Source organism: Peromyscus maniculatus, chromosome 5 (assembly GCF_049852395.1).
Source record: "Peromyscus maniculatus bairdii isolate BWxNUB_F1_BW_parent chromosome 5, HU_Pman_BW_mat_3.1, whole genome shotgun sequence".
Taxonomy (NCBI): domain Eukaryota; kingdom Metazoa; phylum Chordata; class Mammalia; order Rodentia; family Cricetidae; genus Peromyscus; species Peromyscus maniculatus.
In genome coordinates, this window is record NC_134856.1 from 31,336,439 (window position 1) to 31,362,059 (window position 25,621).

The following is a 25,621-nucleotide window of genomic DNA, read 5'->3' on the forward strand; positions in this document are numbered from 1 at the left end:
TAAACATATCATTCAAGGTAAAACGATCAGTCTTCAAAGAGGCAACTGTAAAAGGAGATCATTTCTAACATATACATGTGATGTTAGAAGTAACACATCAAAACATGTGAAATCAACTGAGACGCTTTCCTGCCAGGCTGGACACCAACTAAGACTCCTAGCAATAATGGAGAGGGTGCCTGAACTTACCTTTCCCTATTATTAGTTTAGTGACTACCCCAATTGTCATCATAGAACCTACATCCAGTAGATGATGGGGACAGATGCAGTGATCCACAACCAAGACTGAGCTGAGCTCCTAGACTTCAGTTGAAGAGGAAGAAGGGATCAGAGGAGCAAGTGAGGTCAAGATCATGATGGGGCACACCACAGAGACAGCTGACCCAAGCTGGTGGGCGCTCATGGACTCTGGCCTATCAGCTGGGGAGCATGCATGGGACTGAACTAGGCCTTCTAAATGTAGGTGACAGTTATGTGGCTAGATCTGTTTGGAGAGCGCTCGGCAGTGGTTCCAGGACTTATCCCCAGTACATGAAATGGCTTTGGGGAACACATTCCCTAGGGTGGGACACCTTGCTCAGCCTTGACACAGTGGAGAGGGGCTTGGTCCTGCCTCAACTTAGTGTGCCAGACTCTGTTGACCCCCCAAGGGAGGCCTTACCCTCTCTGAGGAGTGGATGGGGGGTGGGGTAGGAGGAGGTGGGGGTATTAGCAGGGGAGGGAGGGGGATTGGTATGTAAAATGAAAAAAAGAAGAAAAAATTATAAATAAATGTGTCCCAGAATGAACACAAACAACAGAAGAGCTTTGAAAGCATACAGGCATCTTCAGCGGGCTGTAGTACTCAAGCTGATAGGCTGCCACAGAAAACCTGCTCAGAGAACTAATCCAGCATCCATACGAAAGGTGGTCTGAGTTGCAGCATTTCCTTTTTGTATCTTTCCAAAAAAGCAGAATCGCCAAAGAGATAACAGGAGCCATTTGTCTTTCAGAACAGGGGAAATTATACAAGATGACTCAGCAAAGCATCGCTTTCACCTCTCTGAAGAACAAAACTATAGGAATTACCCTTTACATGGATATTTTTGCTTGTTTATTTTTCCATTCTGGAGACTGAGCCTAGGGTTTCCACTCTACCCCGGAGCTACAGCTTGCTAGCACAGGTTCTAAACACAGCACTTAGGTACAAAGGCCGAAGGGAGAAAGAGGTGACTGCTTCCCAACTGAGGCCTTCTGAAGCACTTAGTTATGTGTGAAAAGGTAAGGGGACTGCCAGTTCTGGAAACGTGTATGTGATAACAAATCTTAGCACCATACAAAAATAATTCTAAAAACATAAAACTGAATTATATTTTTAATGTATGACTGAGCTGATAGAAAAACAACAGAATTTCGTTCTAGTTAAAGGCAACAAAACGGTGATTTATGAGTTTGGAGCCTGTCTCTCTGAAAGCTTGTGAGAGTTAATTTTGATTGTAAACCTGATTGAATTGAGAAATGCCTAGGAGAATATAAAGGTATATTTCCGAGTCTGTCTTTGATGGGCTTCAGGAACCAGAGATGATATGATTGGGAAAGGTTCTGACCTAATGAATGGAGCTGGTTCCTTGATGGATTCATAATTGGATGGTATCAGTGAAACAGAAAAAGGTAGGAGGAGAATGTGACCTTTTTGGAAGACATAGGTCACTGAATACGTCACTGCAGCTATACCCTAACTTGGTCCTTTCTTGGTTCTCTGCCAGTCCATGATGTGAACTACTGTGCTCTGCCATACCTTCCCGGCCAAAAGAGATGGAACTCTCTGAATCTGTGAGCCAAAATAAAGCCTTCCCCCCTAAAGTTGCTTCTAACATGTCTAACTTTCTAAAGTAAAAAAAGTAACAAATACAGACATCCTGGGGCCACTCCTGGTGCTCTAGCCCCTAGAGTCTTGTCTTCCTCTTTTGTTTCTAGTATCTTTTAATTTTTTTTACAACCTTAAGTTAATTTGTTACTCTTGATTTTTCTAAACTGTAGTTATTTTTAACTGATACATAAAACATAAGAACTGCATATATCTGTGGAATGCTACATGATGATTCAACACTTGGATGTACTATTTAATCTTTAAGTAAGAGAAAATGTGTCTATTTCCTCACACATCTATCAGTATTTTAGTGTATAATACTCAAAATCCTTTCTCCTAGCTTCTTGAAATATACAGTTTTTTATCATTACCTACAGACAGCATACTGTACACTAGTAACGTACCAGAATGCTATTCTAGCACCTACTGATCAACCTCTCCAGATCATTGGCTCTTTATTGATTGGCAGATTTGTTCCCCTGATGTTGAATTCTGAAGCCCTTTATATATTATAGATATTAATATTAACCTTGGCCTGAGGTCTTGCTGGAAAAGATTTTTCCCCTATTCTGTAGGCTGTTGATTTGTTTAGCGGTTTCTTTGCTGTACAGAAGGTTTTTAATTTCATGCAATCCCATCTGTCGATTCTGTTTCCTTTCCTATTGTGATTTTTTCAGAAATTTGTTGCCTATAGCTATGTCCTAAAGTTTTCCCCCTATGTTTTCCTTTAGCAGTTTCAGTGATGCCAATTTTAAATTAAGGTGTGGGATCCAGTTTGAAATTGATTTTCGTACAAGGTGAAGCTACTGTGGATTGGATATTCTTTCTGGTTTATTTCTCAGCAAGTTTGTTGTTGTCCATAAAAGCAACTGATGTTTGTATGTTAATTTTGTATCTTGGTCATTATTGGAGGTATTTATCGGAGCCAAGGGTTTTGGGTGGCCCCCAGGGGATTTTTTGGTACAGTATGCTGTCATCTGCAAAAAGAAATAGCTTTAGCTTTCCTTTCTAACCTAAGTTTAATTTATAAGAATAAGTCAGAACATCATGAAAAGGACAGTGATAGAATTCGTGTTAAATTTTAAATTGATCTGTATTGAGTAATTTTATTTTTTCCATCTTTGCTTCATTTAGAAGTCTCCAGGACTGAGCCACCCTGGAATTTCAAACTGGAAATTATATGGACTGGGCAAAGGATACGCTAGCTTATTTGATATTACTTTGGAGGATACTGATAGTAAATAATCTGGAAGAGGGCTCTTTTAATTTTAACATGCTTATAAATCACTATGGCTTTGATTCCAAGACAAAGACATGCTTACCTGTATGGATATATCAACTTCTTGACTCTGTCCCAAATAACTCATGAATGAAAACTCTACTATATCAAACCAACTAGCATATTTTCCAAACAAACTTTGATACTCACTATAATTGTATTTCTTTATCTAATAATGTGGATTGATACATTTGATGAGAGATTACCCCACTCACCAACTTTCAAATGAAAATACATTCCTATTCTACCTCTTAACTAAATCATAATAGAATAGTACATTTCAGTGTCTGTCAGGGAAGCTCAGCCTGTGTGCATCACCACTGTCTCAATATCTCACAAAACTAACATCGCAGAAAATCTTCTTTTAAAATGTGTCTCAAACGCCAAAATGTTGATAAATCTCTACATATATCCTACTTCAAAAAATCTGGGTTTGGGATTGGAAAGTCTATATTTCTAATACATTTCCATATGCTAACAGTGCTGGGGACACATGGACCACACAGAGAGTAGAAGGCCTGAGAAGGATATTTTTACTCTTTAAGATATCCCAAAATGTATTTATTTAAAGAGAAGCAGCAGAAAGAGGACTGCAGGGTGACATGCTGCTTTGAGAGCATCTCCACCATGTTCCATGCCCCCAGCCTTTCTACCACATCACTGTTTTCACCAAAGTGTGCTCTTCTTTTATGATAAGACCATAAAAGTTCCGTGAGCACTTGATCCAGTGTGCTCCATCCCAGGACCTTCTGCATCAGCTGTATCCATGACTTCTGGTCTGCTCTCATTTCATGGAGTCACTTGAATGAATGACCAACAATAAAATCATCTCTTATTTGATGACAAAATATGCATTTAGAGCACAGCTAAATTTCTGGTATATTTACCATCTATCAAATTGTGGATCTTAATGAATTATTAATTCTGATATCTTTACTTACATATGTCATACTAGATATTTTTATCCGCCATGCTAAATTCTCTACAAAAGGACTTAAATCCTTCAGCAAATTAATGACATTAACAACAGCCATCATTCATCACATCCTTACTGCAATCTAGTTACAGTACTCTCTGGTGTTTCACATATGATTGCCTTCTCTACTTGGTTATTCATTTGTTTTTCTTTTCTGATTTTTGTTTCTGAACTGAAGCAGTGAATATCTTCAAAAAATCCAAAACCAAAACTTCTTTAAATGTTGACTCAACAATATATAACAAAGTAACATATAAAATACGTCAGGGTACACCAATTTCTTCTTCTGAGAAACAAGAAATACCCACTGAAACTTAATCCTAAATAGTGTGTGCCACATTCCATTAAAATGCTGCATTGATTTAAAAAAAATGTCTTAATTGAGTTCCATTTATAAATGCAATACTGCTGCTGTTGATTTCCAACAGGAAATAGAACATATTCCTATGAAAGATATTTAGGAAGTGTTTTTGAAAGAAAATAAGGTTATAAAGTATCATTATAATAAACACATCCCTTATTTTTGGCTCACTTGAATTTTCTTCAAAATATATGCATTGAAAGCCTAGTGTACAAAATTATCTTAACATATGATAAAAGGCAAGTGTCAGAAGGCTTTAAAAACATTGACAAATATATGATAATAAGTGTAGGAACAAACATGAAACAAAGCCTTAAACTAATTTGAAGTTAAAAGTTATCTTTCATGCCATGCATGGTGGTACACGCCTTTAATCCCAGCACTTCGGAAGCAGAGCCAGGCAGATCTCTGAGTTCAAGGTTAGTCTGGTCTACAGAGTGAGTTCCAGGACAGCCAGGGCTACACAGAGAAACCCTGCCTCGAAAAACAACAACAAAAGTTCTCCTTCATGACTGATGGAAGAGTAACACCGGTGTCCCTGAGACTGAGTCCTGTACCTAAGCGCTGCTTTCTTTCCAACACCACTCGGGCTGTTGACCGTAACAAACAGACTGCAGTCCTGTGCCCAGCTACCCTCACTGCGGCCTAATCTGTGCAATCAGGATTTTCTAAGGCTCAAGATTTGGAAACTGTGCTCCTGGGTCAGATGTGAGAGCTCCAGCAGCACGCCCCATGGTAAGCCCCAGACACTCTAATGATAACTAGATGATGTCAGAAAATGGGACACGTGGCCGAGAGAGGACCACCCGACGAAAGGAGAATGCTCGCCGACTCCACAAAAGAGGGATGCAAGTCCACTTCTGATGTCAAACACGCAGGAATGTTTGCGGTTTTTTAGCCAGTATGGAAAAAAGATGTTTTCAGCAAAATATTTGTGACATCCTTAAACCAGTTTTTCTTCTCATTTTCTTCTTCCTGGTAATAGTGTCATAGCTGTGCTTTTCAATGTGTATGCATACACGTGTTTGTCTGTGTGTATATGTGTGTATGTATATATGTTTTATGTGTATATATGCAGATGTGAGTACATGTGCATATATGTAGAAGTTTGTGAACATGTCTGTATATGTATATGTATGTATACATGCTTTTTATATGTGTATGTGTATGTGCATGATGCAGGCATTTATATATATATATATATGGGCATGTGTGTATTTATGCAGGGAGTATATATGCATATATGTTTGCATGTGTGCACTGTGCATATGTATGTGGGAGTTACATATATATAATGCATGTGTACATGTGTATATATGTAAAGAGTATACATGTATATGTATGTGCATATGTGTACATGTACATATATATGTATGTATGTGATGTGAGGGTTATGTATATGTATTTGTGTATATTCACGTGTGCATGTGTGTACAGGTGTGTGTAAATACAGAGGAGTGCTTGTGTGTATGCAGGGGTATATATGTGCATATATGTGTACATGAGTGTTACATATGTGGAGTGTGTCTTATTTTATCCATCCTTCATCAACTCCTTTTACCACTATTACCAATAACAAGTAAACATTTTCTCATCTGAAGTCTGAAAAGCTCAGAAAACCAACACATTTTGTCATCACATGTGAGAACAAAGCAAGTCATCTGATTTCTGGTGTCTTACTTGGTCTGCTCCAGTTACCCCAGACCAGTGTGCTGGCCCCTGCCCCCACCCCAGCTGAGAGCGTCTTCACACCATGCTGCAAACATGAGCACAATTGACTCACATTTTCTGAGCCACTTACTTTCGTGCACTTCTAAAACTAAAATTTTCTGAATTCCTGAACATTTTTGGCCTGAAGTTTTTATATGCCAACTCACGTGTATCTGTGTGACTACTGAAAGCCACACTTAGCACTGCTGCTCTGTCTGTGCTACAAACCTCAGCCCTTTTACAGTTCCAGTCACTCTATCATCTCAGGAGCCTGCAGGTGCATGACTGAAGAAAGGTCTTTCCCTAATCCGTCCATTGTTTACTGAATACACAACTTTTTAAATATTGTTTTCCTGACCACCATAAAAAGTAAAACATAACCATTTAAATCAACACACAGCTCACTGCCATAAACCAAAAGCCTGCAGCTTTCGCCCTGGCCACCAGCACTTTATCTGCTCACTACTACTACTGAAGTTTTCATTCATATTCAACATCCATGTCTGGTGCATTTGTTTGATGAAAACAAGCTAATTAGTGCCAAACCTTCCCTAGTTCATAAATTTATTCCTAAGAACATTAAAAGGAAGTCAAGTGAGACATGCTCAGTAACAGATGTTTGCCTTTTTTGGCTGCCTTTTTACAGTTTGTTCTCTTTCATTACTTTTTAAGAAATTTAGTTAATGTTCCTTTACTGGAGAACAAGTGTACCTAGCTTCCCAGGAGGTGGGGGAAGGCGGGGATTCCCCAGGGAATGCACAGCCTGTTCCTTTCCTTCACCTAATAAATGTTCTCTGTACACAGCTTCCAATGCCTTCATCCCAATGCGGAAACAACCACATTCTAGCTTATCAACACAATAATAATAATGGCATAATTTCACTGGCAGCCACATAAGTAGAAACACTGCCAATGTCATTACTAGCACCCAGAAGCCTCATGCTCCTCAAATGTCTTTCCCACCTGAGGGCATTTCAGAACAACAGGCCAATTATTATTGAGAAATCTGGTTGGATGTATTAGTTTCCACAGAAAATAAACTGGTGTGGAATGACTACAGAAAGTGAAACACCAATGACCTTTTATAATAAAAAAGTAAAAATCATATACTAAGATTCCTTTTTGGTTGGGTGTTCAGCTCACTCCTGTAATACCATAAAGGATCTCAATTTACAGCTCTGAGATCTCTGTGGGAGAGGAGTTAGAAAGGCTGTAAGAGCCAGAGGGAGCAGATGACCTCAAGAAAATGGTGTTTCCTAGACATATAGGGTAGATCTACATGTGAACTCACCATGACTTTGACAGCATGTATAGACATGCACAAGCTCAAGCCAGAGGAATTCCCAGCATGAAGAAGCAGTGGTAGGCACGAAGTCCCTCCCCAGCTCAAATATCAGTCATTCTCTAGGGCAGCCTCGGGCCCAGGAGTGCTCTGCCAACACAAACTTAACTTACCAGGGGTTGAGGAGGAATATGAGGTTGAGTGAGTGGTAGAAAAATGGGGAAGTTGGAGAAGATGGATATCACCAAAATACATTGTATAAATGATTAAATTCTCAAAAAAGTAAAAATACTGTTTTTAAAGTGTATTCACAACTTTTATATATAAGAAACTTCATTCGAGTGAAATGTTCATGGTCTTCTTACAATGTACACAGGTAAAAAATTACAAATAGACTTTAAAATTGCCAAGTTAAAATAAAAAAAATGTTTAGATTCTTGCAATACTCATTTTTACTGAAAGCCTCCAAAACATTTTCCAAAGTAAACTAAAAGAAATTTCATTTGTGAATATCCAATCTGTGGTCAAAATTTACTTGATATAAACAACTTGAGTTTAAAATTTCTTTTCACATTTCTAAAAAAAAAAGTCTGTTTCAGTAAAATCAATGAGTGTTTCTGTTTGTGAAACACTGTAAGCTCTAAGTATCTTAATAAAAACAAAAAGCACAGCAAGCCTTTTCGTTTCTGCCCTTCCATATAGGCTATACTCCTCTTGGGAGGTTGGAAGAGATGACTGGAAATCCAAGTGTGGAAGGCACAGGATATCTTCTTAAAAGAGAAAACAGAGGGCTGGGGATCTGGCTCAGCGGGTAAAATGTTTGCTGTGTGAGAATGAAGACCTCACTCAATCCTTGGCATCCATGTAAAACACAGGAGGGCACAGCACCATATAATCTCAGTGCTGAGGAGGCAGAGCCAGGAGGATCCCTGGAGCTTGCTGGCCAGATAATTTATCTAAAATGTGAGGTCTAGATACAGTGTCAATCTCTGGTCTCCACACATACATGTACACATGTGTACATGTATGCACATAATACATTAAAATATAAAAAATAGGAAATTATTCTAATGCAACCAATTATGAGATCAAGTCCCATTTGCTTTTAATCCTCTACTTCCAAGCTAATGTCAAGGGTATTCCTTTCAACAATGGGTTTCTTCTTGTCCCTAGGACATGGAGTTGCTGGAGGGCCTCATGGCCCTATAATGGCCATATGTGCACCTCATCTTCATTTCTTGACACCTTTTTTCTAAGGCACACTCACACTGCCATTCCATCATTCCAAGGGATCACAAAATGAATCAATTTCTTTCAGAGAGAGTTTTCGAACACTAGAGCTACTGCAACAGCATGTATCAACAAATCAACCATGACTGACAATGAATAAATATGTTCCCTCACTGTCTTCTGTCTCCAGTGATTAGCTAGGAACTTCTGTTGATATTTAATTCTGACCATTTTGAAGAATGTTATTGGGGGGAGGAGAGATACCTGGTTAGGAGCACATACTGCTTTTGCAAAAGAACCCATTTCAGTTCTCAACACCCACATGGCAGCTCACAATCATCTGTAACTTCTGTTCCAAGGGACCCACAGCCCTCCTCTGAGCTTCATAATGACACTGGCCATTCAAGTGGTATGTATATACACATATAGTCAAGCACTCATACAACAGAAACAATGCTATAGATACATCCATTAAACATCACATTTCTAGATACTGATAAATACCAAAGATCTGCTTTGTTTGCTTTGCCTATTGTAACCATAGCACCCAGATCCACACTCTCTAAAACTGCTCCATATATTCTCAGTTATAACATGAAATCGAAGGGAGAAATTGGAGACAGTAGTCTTACACATCTGATTATAAAGTAATTTTACATTTTTATGTTTGCATGAGGTACAATATCCACAGGTTTCATTTATTTTAGATAATATTATATTTCAAGATAATTAAGGCCATAAGTATCTTCATTTTTCAGAGGCAAGAAGATGTAACCCAATTAGCTATTCCTCAAGGATACAGGGTCTTATTTACACTTTACGAAGAAGTTTTAAGAATCTATGTGTCATTGTTTAAAACAATTAGATATTACTATATTAGCTGTGTTAAGTACAAATGTTATACATCATTATTGAACTTTTAAATTAGAAGTAAAAAACAAATGTGTTTTATAGAAATATTTTACCTTTAGAAAGGATAGTGTTCTTATAACCTAAAGGCAGCATAGCCACAAAGACTTGCTTGTTTAAACCAAGTAAGGTTTACTGCAGCGGTCAGTTTGTAGCTATACACCTGATCTGCAGCCCATGTGTCACATGTATCCCGGATGACTATGAATATGATCCAATATATTTGTAGATGACAATGTCAGTTTGAAATGCTGAGAGACTGAAATGTGTCTACAAAATATTCCAAAGCAAAATATGTTATATTCACTTCTCCCCACAACAAAATGAAAAGCCGAGTTGTTGTTTTTTAAAGATTTATTTATTTATTGTGTACACAGTATACTGTCTGCATATATGGCTGCAGGCCACAAGAGGGCACCAGATCTCATTACGGATGGTTGTAAGCCACCATGTGGTTTCTGGGTATTGAACTCAGGACCTTTGGAAAGGCAGTCAGTACTCTTAACCGCTGAGCCATCTCTCCAGCCCAAAAAGCTGAGTTTTAATGTCTTTGTCTCCACTCTACTTTAACAATGCAGCCACCTTTATTCTGTTTTCCTGTTCCCTTTTGTATTTTTTTTTTTTTTTTTTTTTTTTTTTTTTTTTTGGTTTTTAGAGACAGTGTTTCTCTGTGTAGCTTCGCGCCTTTCCTGGATCTTGCTCTGTAGACCAGGCTGGCCTCAAACTCACAGAGATCCGCCTGCCTCTTGCCTCTGGAGTGCTGGGATTAAAGGCGTGCGCCGCCACCGCCCAGCACCTTTTGTATTCTCAACTGATGAAACCATTTGACATCAGTATGGTTTACTAAACACCATCAGGATGTAAAACACAGAAGATATAGAAAGTGTGGTGATACTATGGACAAGCTGGATTCCAAGACATTACTAGTGGGAACTAAAGTGGTATCGCCATGCTGGGAAAACAGTTAAGATGATTCTTTAAACAATTAAATGTAGGAATATAATGTGAGTCTCCATTCTGGGCACATACTCCAAAGGAACAAAAGTAGAGATTCAGCAACATGTGAACCCTGATGTTCACAGTGACATTATTCAGAATATTCAAAGGGTAAAATCTACTCAAGTCTCAATTGATGGATGCCCATGCTGACATGGGATACTATGAAGCCTAATAAAGAAAGTACGTTCTGGCACACGATGCAATCCAGAATGATCTTATAAGACATTGTGCTAGGTGAAATAAACCATACTAAAGAAAGAAACCATACTGTAAGATTCTGATTATTTGATCAGAATTTGATCACCTATGGTGATCAGTCACAGAGGCAGCAAGCCAAGTATCGGCATCTGGGAGCTCAGGGAAGGAGCTATGGAAGAATCAGCATTTAACAGGGATAGAGTTGTATGGTTTGAGATAACAAAAATGTTCTGAAGATAGACGGTGGCAGCAGTGATACAGAAGTGGGTGTGACAGTGTACGGTCAAAACAGGAAACTTTAGGACATACTTTTTTAATTAGATAAAACAATTGTGTAATGATTTTACTTAAAACATGAAATAAACTTAGAACTTGTTCTTTTATCTCTACATGGAATGTTAGTTCTTTGTAGGATAGGAGAATCCTTACTCAAAATGAAGTCGTTTAGACTTCTATGGTGAAAACTGAAAAAGCCAGAAACAAATCTGAAAGCTTAACTCTCAAACGCCCATCTCAGTCACACACACACACACACACACACACACACACACACACACACACACACGCAGCATGCAGTTTGTATGTCAATATGAGACACTGCCCCAGTTACCTCTAACACTTATACAAAAGCATACAATTACTCACATTTTCTCTAGTTCATTGGACTTCAAACACCTTAAACAGGTGTGTCATTCAGAAGCACCAGCTACTATATCACAGCCATGGTCACAAGCCTCTCATGCTCCTCAGTAACAAACAAACACTGTTCTGCAGACTAAGCACTCTTCAATCGAGTATGATATTATCTTGACAGAGGTGTTTCTCACCCAAAAATTTTTAAGGTGCTTTACACAGCTAGGAGTAGTCTCTAAACTGTTGTTTAAAATAGGGTGAGCAGAGAAGTTAGAAGTGGCAGTTCACCCTTTAGTCTTTCACAGAATACAATGAAAAGAGCTGTCTACTGATATTATTTTATAAGGATATATAAGCATTGAAATGTACATCCTATTAGCTATCAACAATAGTATAAACATGTACTATAATTAATGATTTTTTTTTAAATAATGGTTATTGGTTACTTTTAACATCACTGTAATAAAAAAAAAAAAACGGAAAGAAGTTCCTTATAAAAAACAGATTTGTATCATGGAAAGTGCAGTCCCTGTGACAGGAAAGAATGGCAGTGAGAATGAGTCATAGCTGCACCAGCAGGCACAGGAGGGCTGCACCGGCAGGCACGGGAGGCCGCGGGCTGCACCAGCAGGCACGGGAGGGCTGCACCGGCAGGCACGGGAGGCCGCGGGCTGCACCGGCAGGCATGGGATACCACTGACTGCACTGCTGTGGCGGTCGGGGGGCAGAGCAAACCAGGTCTGAAGCCCAGGCAGAGGCACACCCTATAGGACCACCTCAACGATCCACTTCCCAACGAGCTCCCTCCTAACGGTCCCATAATCTCCAGAAACAGTGTCTCCAGTGGGACTAAGTGTTCAAACATCTGAGCCTCTGTGAGGCACCTCAATATCCAAACCACATGCCCATCCTCACCCTCATGGGCTCATGGCTATCCCACACTGAAAAGTCCATTTATACAACTTCAAGGATGCTTATAGCATTACAGTTGCAGTGCTATTCAAAAGTTCTGAGACTGAGGGTAGTCAGAAATGAGGGCCCCTGCAGTACCAGAAGCAAAGCTGTATACCTCCAAGGCATAGTGGCTAGAATAAATATTCCCATTTCACAGAGGGAGATGGGTTATAGGAAGGAATGACTGGACCAGAGCAAATGGAAACCCAAAAGGTTAAACACTAAACCCAGAAACTCCATGCGGAGCATGGGTTGGGTGACTCCGATCCTACAGCTCTGTCTTCTGAGGTGTAGCTTCTATGTGTGGCCATGGCAGAAGCTGGTCAAATACTATCCTAGGTGGCCATTTTTACAGTAGAGTCTCTTTTTCTTCAAGTACTTTCCTTGCAAATGAATTATTTTATTATTTTATTTTTTTTACTGGGGTTTTCTGCTTTACAACCTGGTGAAGCCTTAAGGCTCTCTTTCTTTTCCATGGTGCTTTAAACTATAGTTTCTCTCTAACGGCATTAATCTCTTTGTGTATGAGGGGGTATGTGTATGTGTTCCTGTGCACACATGTGCTTACAGGTATATATGTATACACATATGTATAGAGGACACAGGTTGACATTGGGTGTCTTCCTCAGTCACTATTTTTGGTATTAAAATCTCTGAACTTAGAGCTCACAGACTTGCTGGAGTAGCTAGCCACCAGGTTCCATGTTCCCATCCCTCACCCTCCAGAGCTGGGGTTACAGATGCCAACCATCATGCCCGGCTTTTACGTGGGTGATGGGACATCCAAACGCAGGTCCCCATGCTTATGTGGTGAGCACATTAAAGGCTGAAGCATTTCTCATGGTGCTAATTTGTTTGCAGCAATCATGTCTACAACTCCAAATAAATTCACACTTTTCCTTACCAACATGAACATTTTCCACAACTTTCTGTTCTGCCCCAGAGTAAACCTGCCAAAATCAGTGAGAAATAACCACAATGCAACTGGAATGCTGGAATGCTTCGAAATTTCCTTTGCTAAACAAATAAGTTTGTTAATTTTTAATTCAGAATCAACTTTTCAACACAAGAGCAGAATGTAGACAGATGCATTGATGCATTGTCAGAACATGGATGTCCCTAGTAGAGTCTTCATTCCCCTTTGAAATCTCATGCATACATCCACATTTCTAAAAACAGTTTAGTTTTCTGAACTTCTACCAGAAGGGTCCACTAAGCTCTACGTATAGCACTTTACTACTTTGTTAGCCTGAACCTAAGAGAAGAGAAAGTGGGAAGTAGCCTTGAATGCATCGGCACAGGAGACCACTTCCTAAATGTAACACCAGTGGCACAGACACTGAGAGCAACAATTAATAAATGGAACCTCATGAAACTAAGAAGTTTTTGTAAGCCAAAGGACACTATCAATAAGACACAATAGTAGCCTAGAGAATGGGAAAAGATCTTCACCAATCCTACATCTGATAGAGGGCTGATCTCCAAAATACCTAAAGAACTCAAGAAACCAATTAATCTAATTAAAAAATGGGATACAGATCTAAAGAGAGAATTTTCAACAGAAGAATCTCAAATGGCCAAAAGACACTTAAAGAAATGTTCAACATCCTTAGCCATCAAGAAATGCAAATTAAAACAACTCTGAGATACCATCTTACACTATCAGAATGGCTAAGATCAAAAACACTGATGACAGTCTATGCTGGAGAGAATGTTGAGTAAGGGGAACACTCCTCCATTGCTGGTGGGAGTGCAAACTTGTACAGCCACTTTGGAAATCAGTATGTTGGTTTTTCAGAAAATTGGAAATCAACCTATTTCATGATCCAGCAATACCACTCTTGGGCATATACTCAAAGGATGCACATTCATACCACAAGAATACTGGCTCAACTATGTTCATAGCAGCATTATTTATAATAGCCAGAACCTGGAAACAACCTAGATACCCCTTAACTGAAGAATGGATAAAGAAAATGTGGCACATTCACACAATGGAGTATTACTCAGCTATTAAAAAAAAACAATGATATCATGAAATTTATAAGCAAATTGATGGAACTAGAAAAAAAAACATTCTGAGTGAAGTAACCCAGACCCAGAAAGACAAACACAATATTTACTCACTCATAAGTAGATATTTGACATACAGCAAAGGATAACTGGCAACAATCCACAACCCCAGAGAAGATAGGTAACAAGGAGGACCCTAAGAGAGACATGCATGGGTCCCCTTAGAAAGGGGAAATAGATAAGATCTCCTGAGTAAATTGGGAGTGCTGGGGGTGGTGCGGGTAAGGGGAGGTAGCAAAAGAACATAAGAACATGAGGAAATGGAATGGTCGAGTTGGGGTGGGACAGAGAAGGAGAGCAAGGAAAGAGATATCTTGATAGAGGGAGCCATTATGGGGTTAAGGAGAAACTGGTGCTAGGGAAATTCCCAGGAACCCACAAGGATGACATCAGCTAAGACTCCAGGCAATAGTGGAGAGGGTGCCTGAATTGGCCTTCCCCTATAAACAGATCGATGATTACCCTAATTGTCATCATAGAACCTTCACCCAGTAACTGATGAAATCAGATGCAGAGATCCACAACTAAGGACTGGGTAGTGCTCCTGGAGTCCAGTCGAAGAAAAGGAGGAGGGATTATATGAGCAAAGGGGTCAAGGTCATGATGGGGAAACCCACAGAGACAGCTGACCAGAGATAGTGGGAGCTCACTGACTCCAGATTGACAGCTGGGGAGCTACACGGGGCTGAACTAGGCCTCTGAACGTGGGTGACAGTTGTGTGGCTTGGGCAGTTTGTGGGGCTCCTGGCATTGGGACCAGAAATTATCCCTAGCGCATGAATTAGCTTTTTGGAGCCCATCCCGTTTTTGGAGCCTTGATACGGGGGGAGGGGCTTGGTCATGCCTCAACTTGATATGCCAGACTTTATTGACTCCCCATGCAAGGCCTTTTCCTCTCTGGGGAGTGGATGGGGGAGAGAGTAGGTGGAAGGTTGGGGGTGAATGGTAGGAGGGGTGGGAGGGGGAACTGTGGTTGGTATGTAAAATGAAAAAAAAACTTTTAAATAAAAAAAGAAAAAAATAATTGGTACTAAAGATGTTTAAACATGAATTTCTTGTGGTATTCGCACAGCTGCATCTGAGGACTTGCTCTGATAGAAGACCCAGACTGTCAGATCAGAGGTTCACATACTCTGAATTAGAGCCTTTATTCTAAAAGCCATAAGTAGGTCGTCAGGAAACTGCATTTGGATTGTCTCAGTCTTTCAATTATCGTACTTCGAACAGATGTCATCATCCTCAGTCTCTATTTGACTTCTTGATACAATTTAAAAACAAAAACAGTAGCTGTGCAATCACAAAATGTGGAAACCATATGGCAAGAGTCTTTCAAATAAAACATAATGCAGTACTGTGGGTCAAGGTAATTAGTAAATTTTACACAAAACATGATAAACGTGCTCAAGTTTTGCTTCTAGGGGAGAAAACTTGTGTATGTGTGTGTGTAAGGTTGTTTTTTATTTTGAGACAGTATCTCAAAACTGATGCCTAGCCTGGCCTCAAATGCACAGGCATTCTCCTGTTTTAGACTCGCGGGTGCTAGGATTGCAGGCATGAACCTTCACACTTGGCTAAAAAGATGAATTTCAATGGGGAGTTTAGGAATAAAATAGGTCCACATTAAAATTTCATGTTTTTTTAAAATCAAAATTGACCCAATATTTTGCTGGGGAAAAAACAAGTAAACTCTATGTCCATATTTAAAAATACTTACCATATAATAATCCTTAAATATTCCTGATGATCCAGCTAAGCTCTGAGTAGATTCATGAGGTGGATGAGAAGACCTCCTCCATGCAAAGCTTCGCCAGTCATAAAGCATCTTCTCTGCTGGAAATGTGGATAGAGGTTGAAATAATATTTATCTAAGAAGAGTACACACTGATCATATTGCTTAATGATACAAAGAGGAAAACAAATCACTTTTATGGGCTCACTTTTCTGTGTTAAAATCACATCTTGTCATCTCATCAGAGAGAGATGAAGAAGCGATGGCGCTCACAGAAAAAGACAGGAATGAACTGGCTCCTTCACAGCAAAGCTTCGTGGTTTTATTGCATGCACTGTGCCCACTAGAAGGTTAATGGGTTCATTTTCATCACTCATTTCTCCCAAGAACACTGACTTTCTTTTTAAAAGGAAGACAAAGCAAAATCCTATTTGTGAATGGCACATATAAAAAGAAAAGGAATGCAAGTGCATTAAAAGAAAAATCCAGAAAATTATGATTAAGGACTAAGTTTTAAAACTGTAAAGTAAATGAAACTGTTAACAGTGCTAAGGTGAATATTAATGAGAGAAGAAACAGCCAGAAGAGGCCCTCAGTTCTTCCATGGGATTTCGGCTGCAATCTTGTCTTTGAATAAATGATGGGAGATTTGAGACTCACCTGATGATTTTTTTCTCAAAACTACCTACTATTTTTTTTAAAGAGATTAGTTCAATCTTGTCATTCAAGAAAACCAAATGGTATCATATTTCCAACTTTCTTAATATTTACTCAAATTCTCTTCTAAAAATATCAGTTCAATAGTCATCTATGATGTATTACACAAGAATTTTGAGACTTCAGAAGTAATTGTTTTATTTAGTTGCTCCAGTTTATTTATGGAATCATAGGCTGAATGTCTTATAGGGGGCAAAAATGTAAGTTTAAGTCATAAAAGGGTAAATGTTATTGCAGAGATATAATAATACCCATGCACATTTTATTTTTTATATAATTGTCTGTTTGGTATCTATCAAAAAGTTTAAAACCTCTTTAAAAGGGGAATACAATAAATCATATATTTCATTCTTGACTCTATACACAGGAAATTTGCGGGGAGGGTCAGGAAAATTTGTAGTGGAAGCAAATTTCACTAAGAAGCAGCTTACAGAGAACTGATTAGATTAAAAGAACAAAAAATGTTGACCAGGAAAAGGTCATATACCTTTTACTTTAATTGGGACTTTTATAGGCCCTTGGGAGAGACAGGGTTGCATAGAACCAATCAGAGGTTTGGCAAGTCCTTACATTTTTTGTTAGCTTTCTTTTTTGAATATTTATTTTTATTTTATTTATATAGGTGTTTTCCATTAATGTATGCCTGTACATCATGTACATCCATTGTCTATGGGTGCCCAAAGAGGGTGTCAGATTCTCAGGAAGTGGAGTTACAGATGGTTGGCAGCCACCATGTGGGTGCTATAAATAAAACCAGGTCTCCTGGAAGAACAGCCAGTGCTCTTAACCAGAGTCATCTCTCCAGCTTCCTTGTGAAGGTTTCTTAATGCATTCAAAGCAATATCCCACAATTCCTATTCTACCCCCCTTTCCTCACTAGAGGTCCACAATGAAAGCTTGCATGTCTGTTTCCCAGCATCTTAAATTCTGTATGGTGGACCCATGTGATTATATACTTGAATCTGGGTGGCAGGAAAAAAATGGCAACAGTAAAAAGTTTCAGAATGTATGACAACCTAAAATTAATTCAAAATCAATGAATCGGTGTCCATGTTGTACTGTGCACCTCCACCACAGCTTCGTTCCTGCATACACATGCATGCTCCGATTCCAGGTGACTGTATGCTGTCAACCGTAGTTCTTTTACAATACAAACTTTTCTTCTCTTAATTAAAAAAGCAGAGACTTCAATCCTCCGCATCAAAGTTATGAGTTACTTTATCTTAGATTGTATTATATTAGAATTTGATTTTTAAAAGTACTGTTTGAGTTACTGGCTTGAGCATCATTTTTAATATACATTAAATAACCGTTAGCTTGGAGTAGGAACAGTTTCCAACAATTTCTGGCATGGCTCTAAACATACTACTGCAATTTTGCATTACACAATTTATGTGATGCAACATTCTCAGCATTGATGAGTATAAAAATATCAATAAAGTGCTGGAGACATGGCTCAGTAGTTAAGAGCACTGACTGCTCTTCCAGAGGACGTGGGTTCAATTCCCAGCAACCACATGGCAGCTAACAACTGTCTGTAACTTCAAGATTTGACACCCTTACATAGACATAAATGCAGGCAAAAGCACCAATGCAAATAAAATAAAGATAAATAAATTATTAGCCGGGCAGCGGTGGCACATGCCTTTAATCCCAGCACTTGGAAGACAGAGCCAGTTGGATCTCTAGGAGTTTGAGGCTGGCCTGGGCTACAGAGTGAGTTCCAGAACAGGCACCAAAACTATACAGAGAAACCCTGTCTTGACAAAAAAACAAACAAACAAAAAAACAAAAACAAAAACAAAAACAAAAAAAAGAAAAAGAAAATCAATAAACTCTGAAAAAAGATGAAGATATTCTCTGTCATATAGTTTCATATATTCAGCCAAGGTTTAATTCTTTTTATAAAGTAAGCAAGCACATCTATGTCATTATTATGAAAATTTGCCTTCATCTTTCATGGTAAAGTTACATATATACCAAAGAAGTGTTTTAAAATAGACTTCCTTTTGATTTATCAGTAAACATTTGATCTGCATGCCTGTTTTGTAGATCTCTCTGTACTTGGGGGCACAGTTTCTGAGGCAAAAGGGGGTTGCAAGTCCAAAAATTTAAGAAGCCTTGTTGCAGAGAACTGTACAACTCTTTCCAATCTCTGATTTCAGTTCGTAAACTTTTCTGGGATGAGAACAATATCTTAGTTGGCATGGGCCCATGTTTCTGGCTCATTAGAATACAAGTAAAGTAGCTATGTGAACACTGGTGAATCAAATTTGGCCTCAGCCCACACAGCAACAGCATTTTGATTCTTGACAAAGGTGCCAAAACATATATTGGATAAAAGCCTCCTGGGCAAGTGGTACTTGGAAAATGGCACATCCACTTGCACAAGAAGGTGACCAGACTCCTGTCTCCCCTGTACAAAACAGTTCAAAGGATATAAAATTAGAAGCTATGAACCACCTCAAGATACCAGCAGAGGCTGAGATTTTTCTGAACACTGCACATTCATAGCTGAGAAACTAACATCAACAAAATGGCAAGGGGGTTTATATTAAACTTAAAAGTATCTTGCAGTAAAAGCAACTATGGAGTTGAATGACAGCCTACAGAATGGGAGAGAAATCTTTGCTAGATACTCATCCAACAGTTATTTAATACCCAGAGTGTATAAGAAGTTTTTAAAAAAGCACCAAAAGAATAATAATAAACTCAATAAATGGACAAATTATCTGAAAAAAAAACACTTCAAAGGAAGGGCAGCAGGCCAATGGATACATGAAAAAATGTCTAGAATCTTGAGTCGTAAGATAATGAAAATTAAAACTACATAGAGATTCCATCTCATGCCAGTCAGAATGGTTATCATGAAGAAAACAGAAAATAAGAAGTGATGCTAAAGATGCCAGGTTGGGTAAAGACAACCCATTAATGGTAGGAATGTAAGTTAGTCCAGTCAGAATAGAACTCAATGTGGGCATTCCTCAAATAATTAAAATAGAATTTTTATATGATACAGCTATAATACTCCTAGTATATTTCCCCCCAAAAAACAAAATCAGCTTACTACAGAGATACCTGTATAACCATATTTTTTTGCTGTACTAATCATAACAGCTAGGTTACAGAACCAGTATAGGTGTCAATCAATATATAAATAGATAAATAAAATGTGGAGTATTCACAATTGAGTTTCAGTCAACCATAAAGAAGAATGATACTGTGTCATTTAAGAAAAACTATATGGAGCAGAGGATGGTCGTGTATCAGTTTTCATACGCAGTATCGCAGTATAGGAGTCAGGAGAGTGTGAGTGGGGAGGGGGCACTGGAAGGTATGTGAAGAGGAGAGTGCTGGAGAGAGGGGTAACTGAGGGTGTGACCATGATTAAAACCGTGTGTGTGTGTGTGTGTGTGTGTGTGTGTGTGTGTGCGCGTGCGTGTGCGTGCGCGCGTGTGCGTGTGTGTGTGTGGTGTGCCTGTGTGTAAAGGTTTTAAAGAAACCCATTAATTTCCACAAGAATGACTCCAGCTGAGATTCCTAGCAGCAATGGAGAGGGTGCCTGAACTTACTTCCCCCTATACTCAGATTGGTGACTTCCCTAATTGTCATAATAGAACCTGCATCCAGTGACTGGTGGAAGCAGATGCAGAGATCCACAGCCGAGCACTGGGCCCAGCTCCTGGAGAACAACTGAAGAGAGAAGGAGGGATCATATTAGCAAGGGGGTCAAGATCAATGGGGAAACCACAGAGACCGCTGACCGAGCTGGTGGAAGCTCACAGACTCTGGACTGACAGCTGGGAAACCTGCATGGGACCGAACTAGTACCTCTGAATGTGGGGGACAGTTGTGAGGCTTGATCTGTTTGTGGGCCCCTGGAAAGGGGACCAGAATTTATCCCTGGTGCATGAACTGACTTTCAGGAACCCATTCCCTATAGTGGGACACCTTGCTCAGCCTTGATGAAGTGGGGATGGGCTAGGCCCTGTCTCAACTTGGTATGCCAGACTTTGTTGACTACCCAAGAGAGGCCTTATCTGAGGAGTGGATGGGTAGTGGGATGGGGGGAAGGTGGAGGGGAGGTGGGAGAAAGGAGGGAGAACTGGGGATGGTATGCAAAATAAAAAGAAGTTTAAATAAAAAAGAAAGAAAATAGTCCTGTGTTTAAAAAAATTCATTAATCTATACAATTACTACATACTAAAACAAGAAAACATAAAAGGAAAATTCAAAAAAATACAGAATTGGTCTCAATAAATTAAATTATATGGGCAAAGCAGGGGATCTTCCTGACCACCAATGGATCAAAGGCCCGTATGGAACTAATACCTCACAATTTATTTCTAAAGGAGAATTCGGAGCAATTTCATTTTATCCTGTTTACCCACCAGACAGACTTGTGCAGTTGAGAAGGCCATGTATTATTTCCTCCAGTATGTAGGTATCACACTAGAAAATATAGCTATAACTTTTCCACTCCAGGAAGCAGTAAAGCCTCTACTAAAATCTTCAAGGCAATCATTCACACACTGATGTATGCTAATGACTCCCCCTCAGAAGCCAGCACACAAGGTGACAAGCAACAAATTCCAGTTTATTCCACAAAGTCAGCCCAAAGTTATAAGCTTATAGTTTAAAGAAAACCAGAGTCATATATCAGACTAAATTATCAGAAACTCATCAGAGTCAATAACCTTCTAAGATGATGCCACAGAGAAATAAAGACTTAGAATCTAGGGTGTGTGTGTGTGTGTGTGTGTGTGTGTGTGTGTGTGTGTGTGTGTGTGTACAGGCTTCGCAGGAGCAGGCTCCACATTAATAGGTGGGATAATTAAAATATTTATCAGTAATCCCAGATATTAGCCAACAGGACAGAAACAAACACTCAGGAATTTAAATATCTTGGGAAATACCATATTTTGGAAAGAGACACATAAGGAGTTCAGAAAAAGCTGTAATTCCTGAACATTAAAGACAAGTGCTAGAGAACTCCTCATACTGATATCTTCCTGATTTTGCTTTTCTTTGAGTCTTATTTTAGGCTTTTTAAAAAGATGTTATCATACTGCAAGTTCACATTATTCCGCTGTCTTTGGCACAGCTCACTGCCTTATCTAGGCACAATTAAAAATGCTTTGCATTCTTCCTAGATTCCGGCACTAATTTGGCACTAGTTTGGATTCCAACCAGCAAAGCAAAAGTGAAAGACCCCATGCAATACAAACCCACCAGGGAACAGAAATGCTTTATCATTAGATTCTAAAGTGCTGCCTTTTCTTGGGACAAAATGTTTCCACCAGATCATCTTTCCTCGGTGTCTAATATCTTGATATTTATAATGGCAATAGTTTCTAAACTAAAGTGGAAAGGGCTTTTTATTTAATTTTTCCATTTTTATTCCAATTTATGTGCTTAACATGAGTCAATTATTTACATAGGTGGAAGATGTTTCTAAAACCTAATAAGTACAGTTATTGTAGAAATTTAAATTACTCAAATGATTCACAGAAAACTGGTAAGCTGTGTACCCGGAGATGTCACCAATGCATGAGAGAATGAGAGGAGGAAGCAGAGGGCCAAGGAAAAGAATTAGCTAGCACCCACCCCTGCATTGCTCAGTTCATCTGGGTGTTGGCAAAAGACAACTGCAATTCTAACTTCATATACAAGGTTTCACTCAACAAAGAGACTAAATGCTTTGAAATGACAGCCCATGCAGCTGCCTATGACAGAGCAGGATGCCCCAGTGAAAAGCCAATACATCTTTATTGGGACATGACAGAACCAAATGAGTTTAGTGGTCCTGGGTCCCCAGAGCCTCTTTAATGCTAAGCTCATTCTGTTTCCCTTCTACCAATCCTTTTGTATCAATTAATTCTTAGAGTTAATTACACATGCAGTTTTAATCTGTAGGTAATTACAAACAATTAATAGTTAGGAGAGAGAATTAGCAGTTCTTAGTTTGATTATCTATATAATTAAAAGGGATGGTAAGCTAGAGTTGACAAATAGCATCTTAATCATTTGAATAATCAAACCTAAAAAAGTTGCTTGGGTAGCTGAATTCTATCTGCTATATTAGTTGAATTTTAGAATAAATAACTAAAAAGTCCATTTAAATTAATTCATATGTATTATTTTATAAAACAAAATGAACAATGTATACATTCTAACATGACTAAAACTACCTTCTTTTGTTTGCTTAAAATGAACTGTTCTGAAATCGATTCAAGAAAAATAAAGATATGTGTGGAAGAAAAAAAGCAATAGTTTCCTCAGTATTATGAAGTTCATGCCTGACACACCTATAAAAACTGATTAATAAGAGAAAATCCTGTACATTTATCAAAGCTTTACATGAGACAAACCTTAAGAGCCTCAGAAAACACATTTTACACTTAAGTCTTACGATGGTTAATTGTGATTTTCAACTTGACTGGATCTGGTATGACCAAGGAGCACCTCTCCAGGGGTCTGTGAAAGTGTCTCCAGCGTGGTTTAACTGAGGAGATTCATTCTGGATGTGGGCAATGCCATGCCATAGAAGGAGGTGCCAGGCAGAAGCAGAAAGGAATGAGGAGGACATCAGCAAAACACCAGAATTCATCTCCCTGACCTTGTAAAACAGTGTGGCCAGCCGCCTCATACTCCTGCCACCAAAGCTGAAGTTGCCCTCACTGCCACACCTTCCCCATCATACAGACTGTACCTTCACACTCTAGGACAAAATTAACCCGTCTTGCTTTAGCTGCTTCTAATCAAGTATATTTTATCACAGCAATGATAACTTTAATTAATGTTAGTTTGAAACAGGAGTAGTAACATTGGCCCAGGATTCTAAATCTCCTCCTATTTAAAATTAACATTAACCATGGTGGAATGGTGGAACAGTCACAGACTAGGAGGGAAGCTTAGAGAGGTCTGTTCTGTCATGGAAGGGCTAAGAACAAAGGGGACATGTGATCCAAGGGGCAACCCTCCTGTGGTTTTTGTTTTGTTTTTTTTTTTTTGGTTTTTTTTTTTTGTTGTTGTTGTTTTGTTTTTTTGAGACAGGGTTTCTCTGTGTAGCTTTGCGCCTTTCCTGGAACTCACTCTGTAGTCCAGGCTGGCCTCAAACTCACAGAGATCCACCTGCCTCTACCTCCGGAGTGCTGAGATTAAAGGTGTGCGCCACCACTGCCCGGCCCCTCTGTGTTTTAATAGCTTGCTTCAAGAGAGAGAAATTGCAGTTTCTATAACCTGCATTGGGGATAAAAGTCATTACAGAGGAGGGTCAGAAAGACCTTTCTGCCTCCTCTGCTTTCTCATTAGCCAAAAATATTCAGCACTTGATGGCACCATGTTTGGGGGTCATTAGTCTATTTCAAAAGACTAATCTGTGTATGTCCTCTAAATATAACTGTTTTACAGATGGAAAGCCAGTGCACAAGCCTAGCAGCACAAGTTCGAAAAGCGCATGGGAACTTGCTTCTGAGTATGAAAGGACACAGTGCAGAACAGTGGCCTCTCAGCTGCCTTTCTTTCTGAATTCCCAAATATTTCAACGAATTTGGCAGATGCATCCAAGCTTTCCATGAATTTAAAATGTTCAGAAAGAATGATGATTTCTGGTTCTATCTGCTTCACCCATGGGGCAAGCCCTTACAACCAAATAAAATGCCACAGGGAAAATGGAAAAGCTGGAAACTCTCATGGTCACAACACATAAATTCCAATCATTCACCACCAATTGGCAGAAGAGAATTCTTCCTTTAATTAAGATAAATGTAAATAAATCAAGAAGAGTCATTCAGAGGCAGAGGCAGGTAGGCCAGCAGAGACATAGAGGCCCAGCGGTGGCCCGCAGAGGTAGACAGGCACAGCAGTGGTGACAAGCAAAGGCAGGTAGGCCCGTGGCAGTGGCCGGCAGAGGTAGACTGGTCCAGCAGAGGCAGGCAGGCCCAGTGCGGAGGCAGGCAGTCCCAGCAGCAGGCGGCCAAAACACAGTCTCAATAAAGACCAGAAACAGAGCTATTACCAGCTGAAGAGCTAGTGAAAACAAACTCTTAATCAAAAGCTTGGAACAGGGACGCCTCTAACCCCAACACCTGGGGAAGAAGCTCTCTCCGTGGGACAGAAACAGAACGAATCTGAACACTCCGTCTGAGGCCAACCCAGGGCCCAGCTGCTGATCCTGTGAAACCCAACAACTTGGAGCTGTTGGTGAGACTACCCCGCTCAGCTGAAATCCATCCGGGAGAGGATTCAGATCCCTACAGTTTGAAGTCTGAAGAAACAAGATCAGCTGAGGAGTTGACAAATGAACAAAATGTGACCTGGGAACACAGAAGGTGCTGCCCAGCCACCAAACCAGATCACCAGAATCATAAGTATATACTTCACTGACTGAGATCAGCTGCTCCTGAAGAAACAGCCCAACAGCACCAATTTAACCAAGAACTCCTACTGAACCAAGACTACAAATTAGAACAAGAGAGGCACTCTCAGACACAGACACCACCTGCACCAAGCAGAGGAAGAGATGAGTAGATGCCAGTGCAAAAATACAGGCAACAACATAAAGACCTATATGGGAACATCAGAACCTAATAATTCTACACCTGCAAGACCTGAACATACCAAGACAGAAGAAACAGAAGAAATCAATCCTAAAAATGACTTTAAGAAGATGATAGAGGCCCTTAAAGAAGAAATAAAACATTCCCTTAAAGAGGAAATA

At 39.4% G+C, this 25,621-nt stretch overlaps 1 protein-coding gene across 11 annotated transcripts in view; it reads right to left on the reverse strand.

Moving 5' to 3' along the window:
- Iqcm (IQ motif containing M) overlaps positions 1-25,621 on the reverse strand; it is a 471,750-nt gene that overhangs the window by 228,838 nt on the left and 217,291 nt on the right. For 8 of the 11 annotated variants that reach the window (XM_042277514.2, XM_076571981.1, XM_076571978.1 and 5 more), the window contains exon 8: positions 16,168-16,283. In XM_042277514.2, coding sequence (XP_042133448.1) covers positions 16,168-16,283 — 116 coding nt within the window. The remainder of the gene's footprint in view (positions 1-16,167; positions 16,284-25,621) is intronic. The other 3 variants (XM_076571985.1, XM_076571984.1, XM_076571983.1) reach the window with 1 other exon arrangement.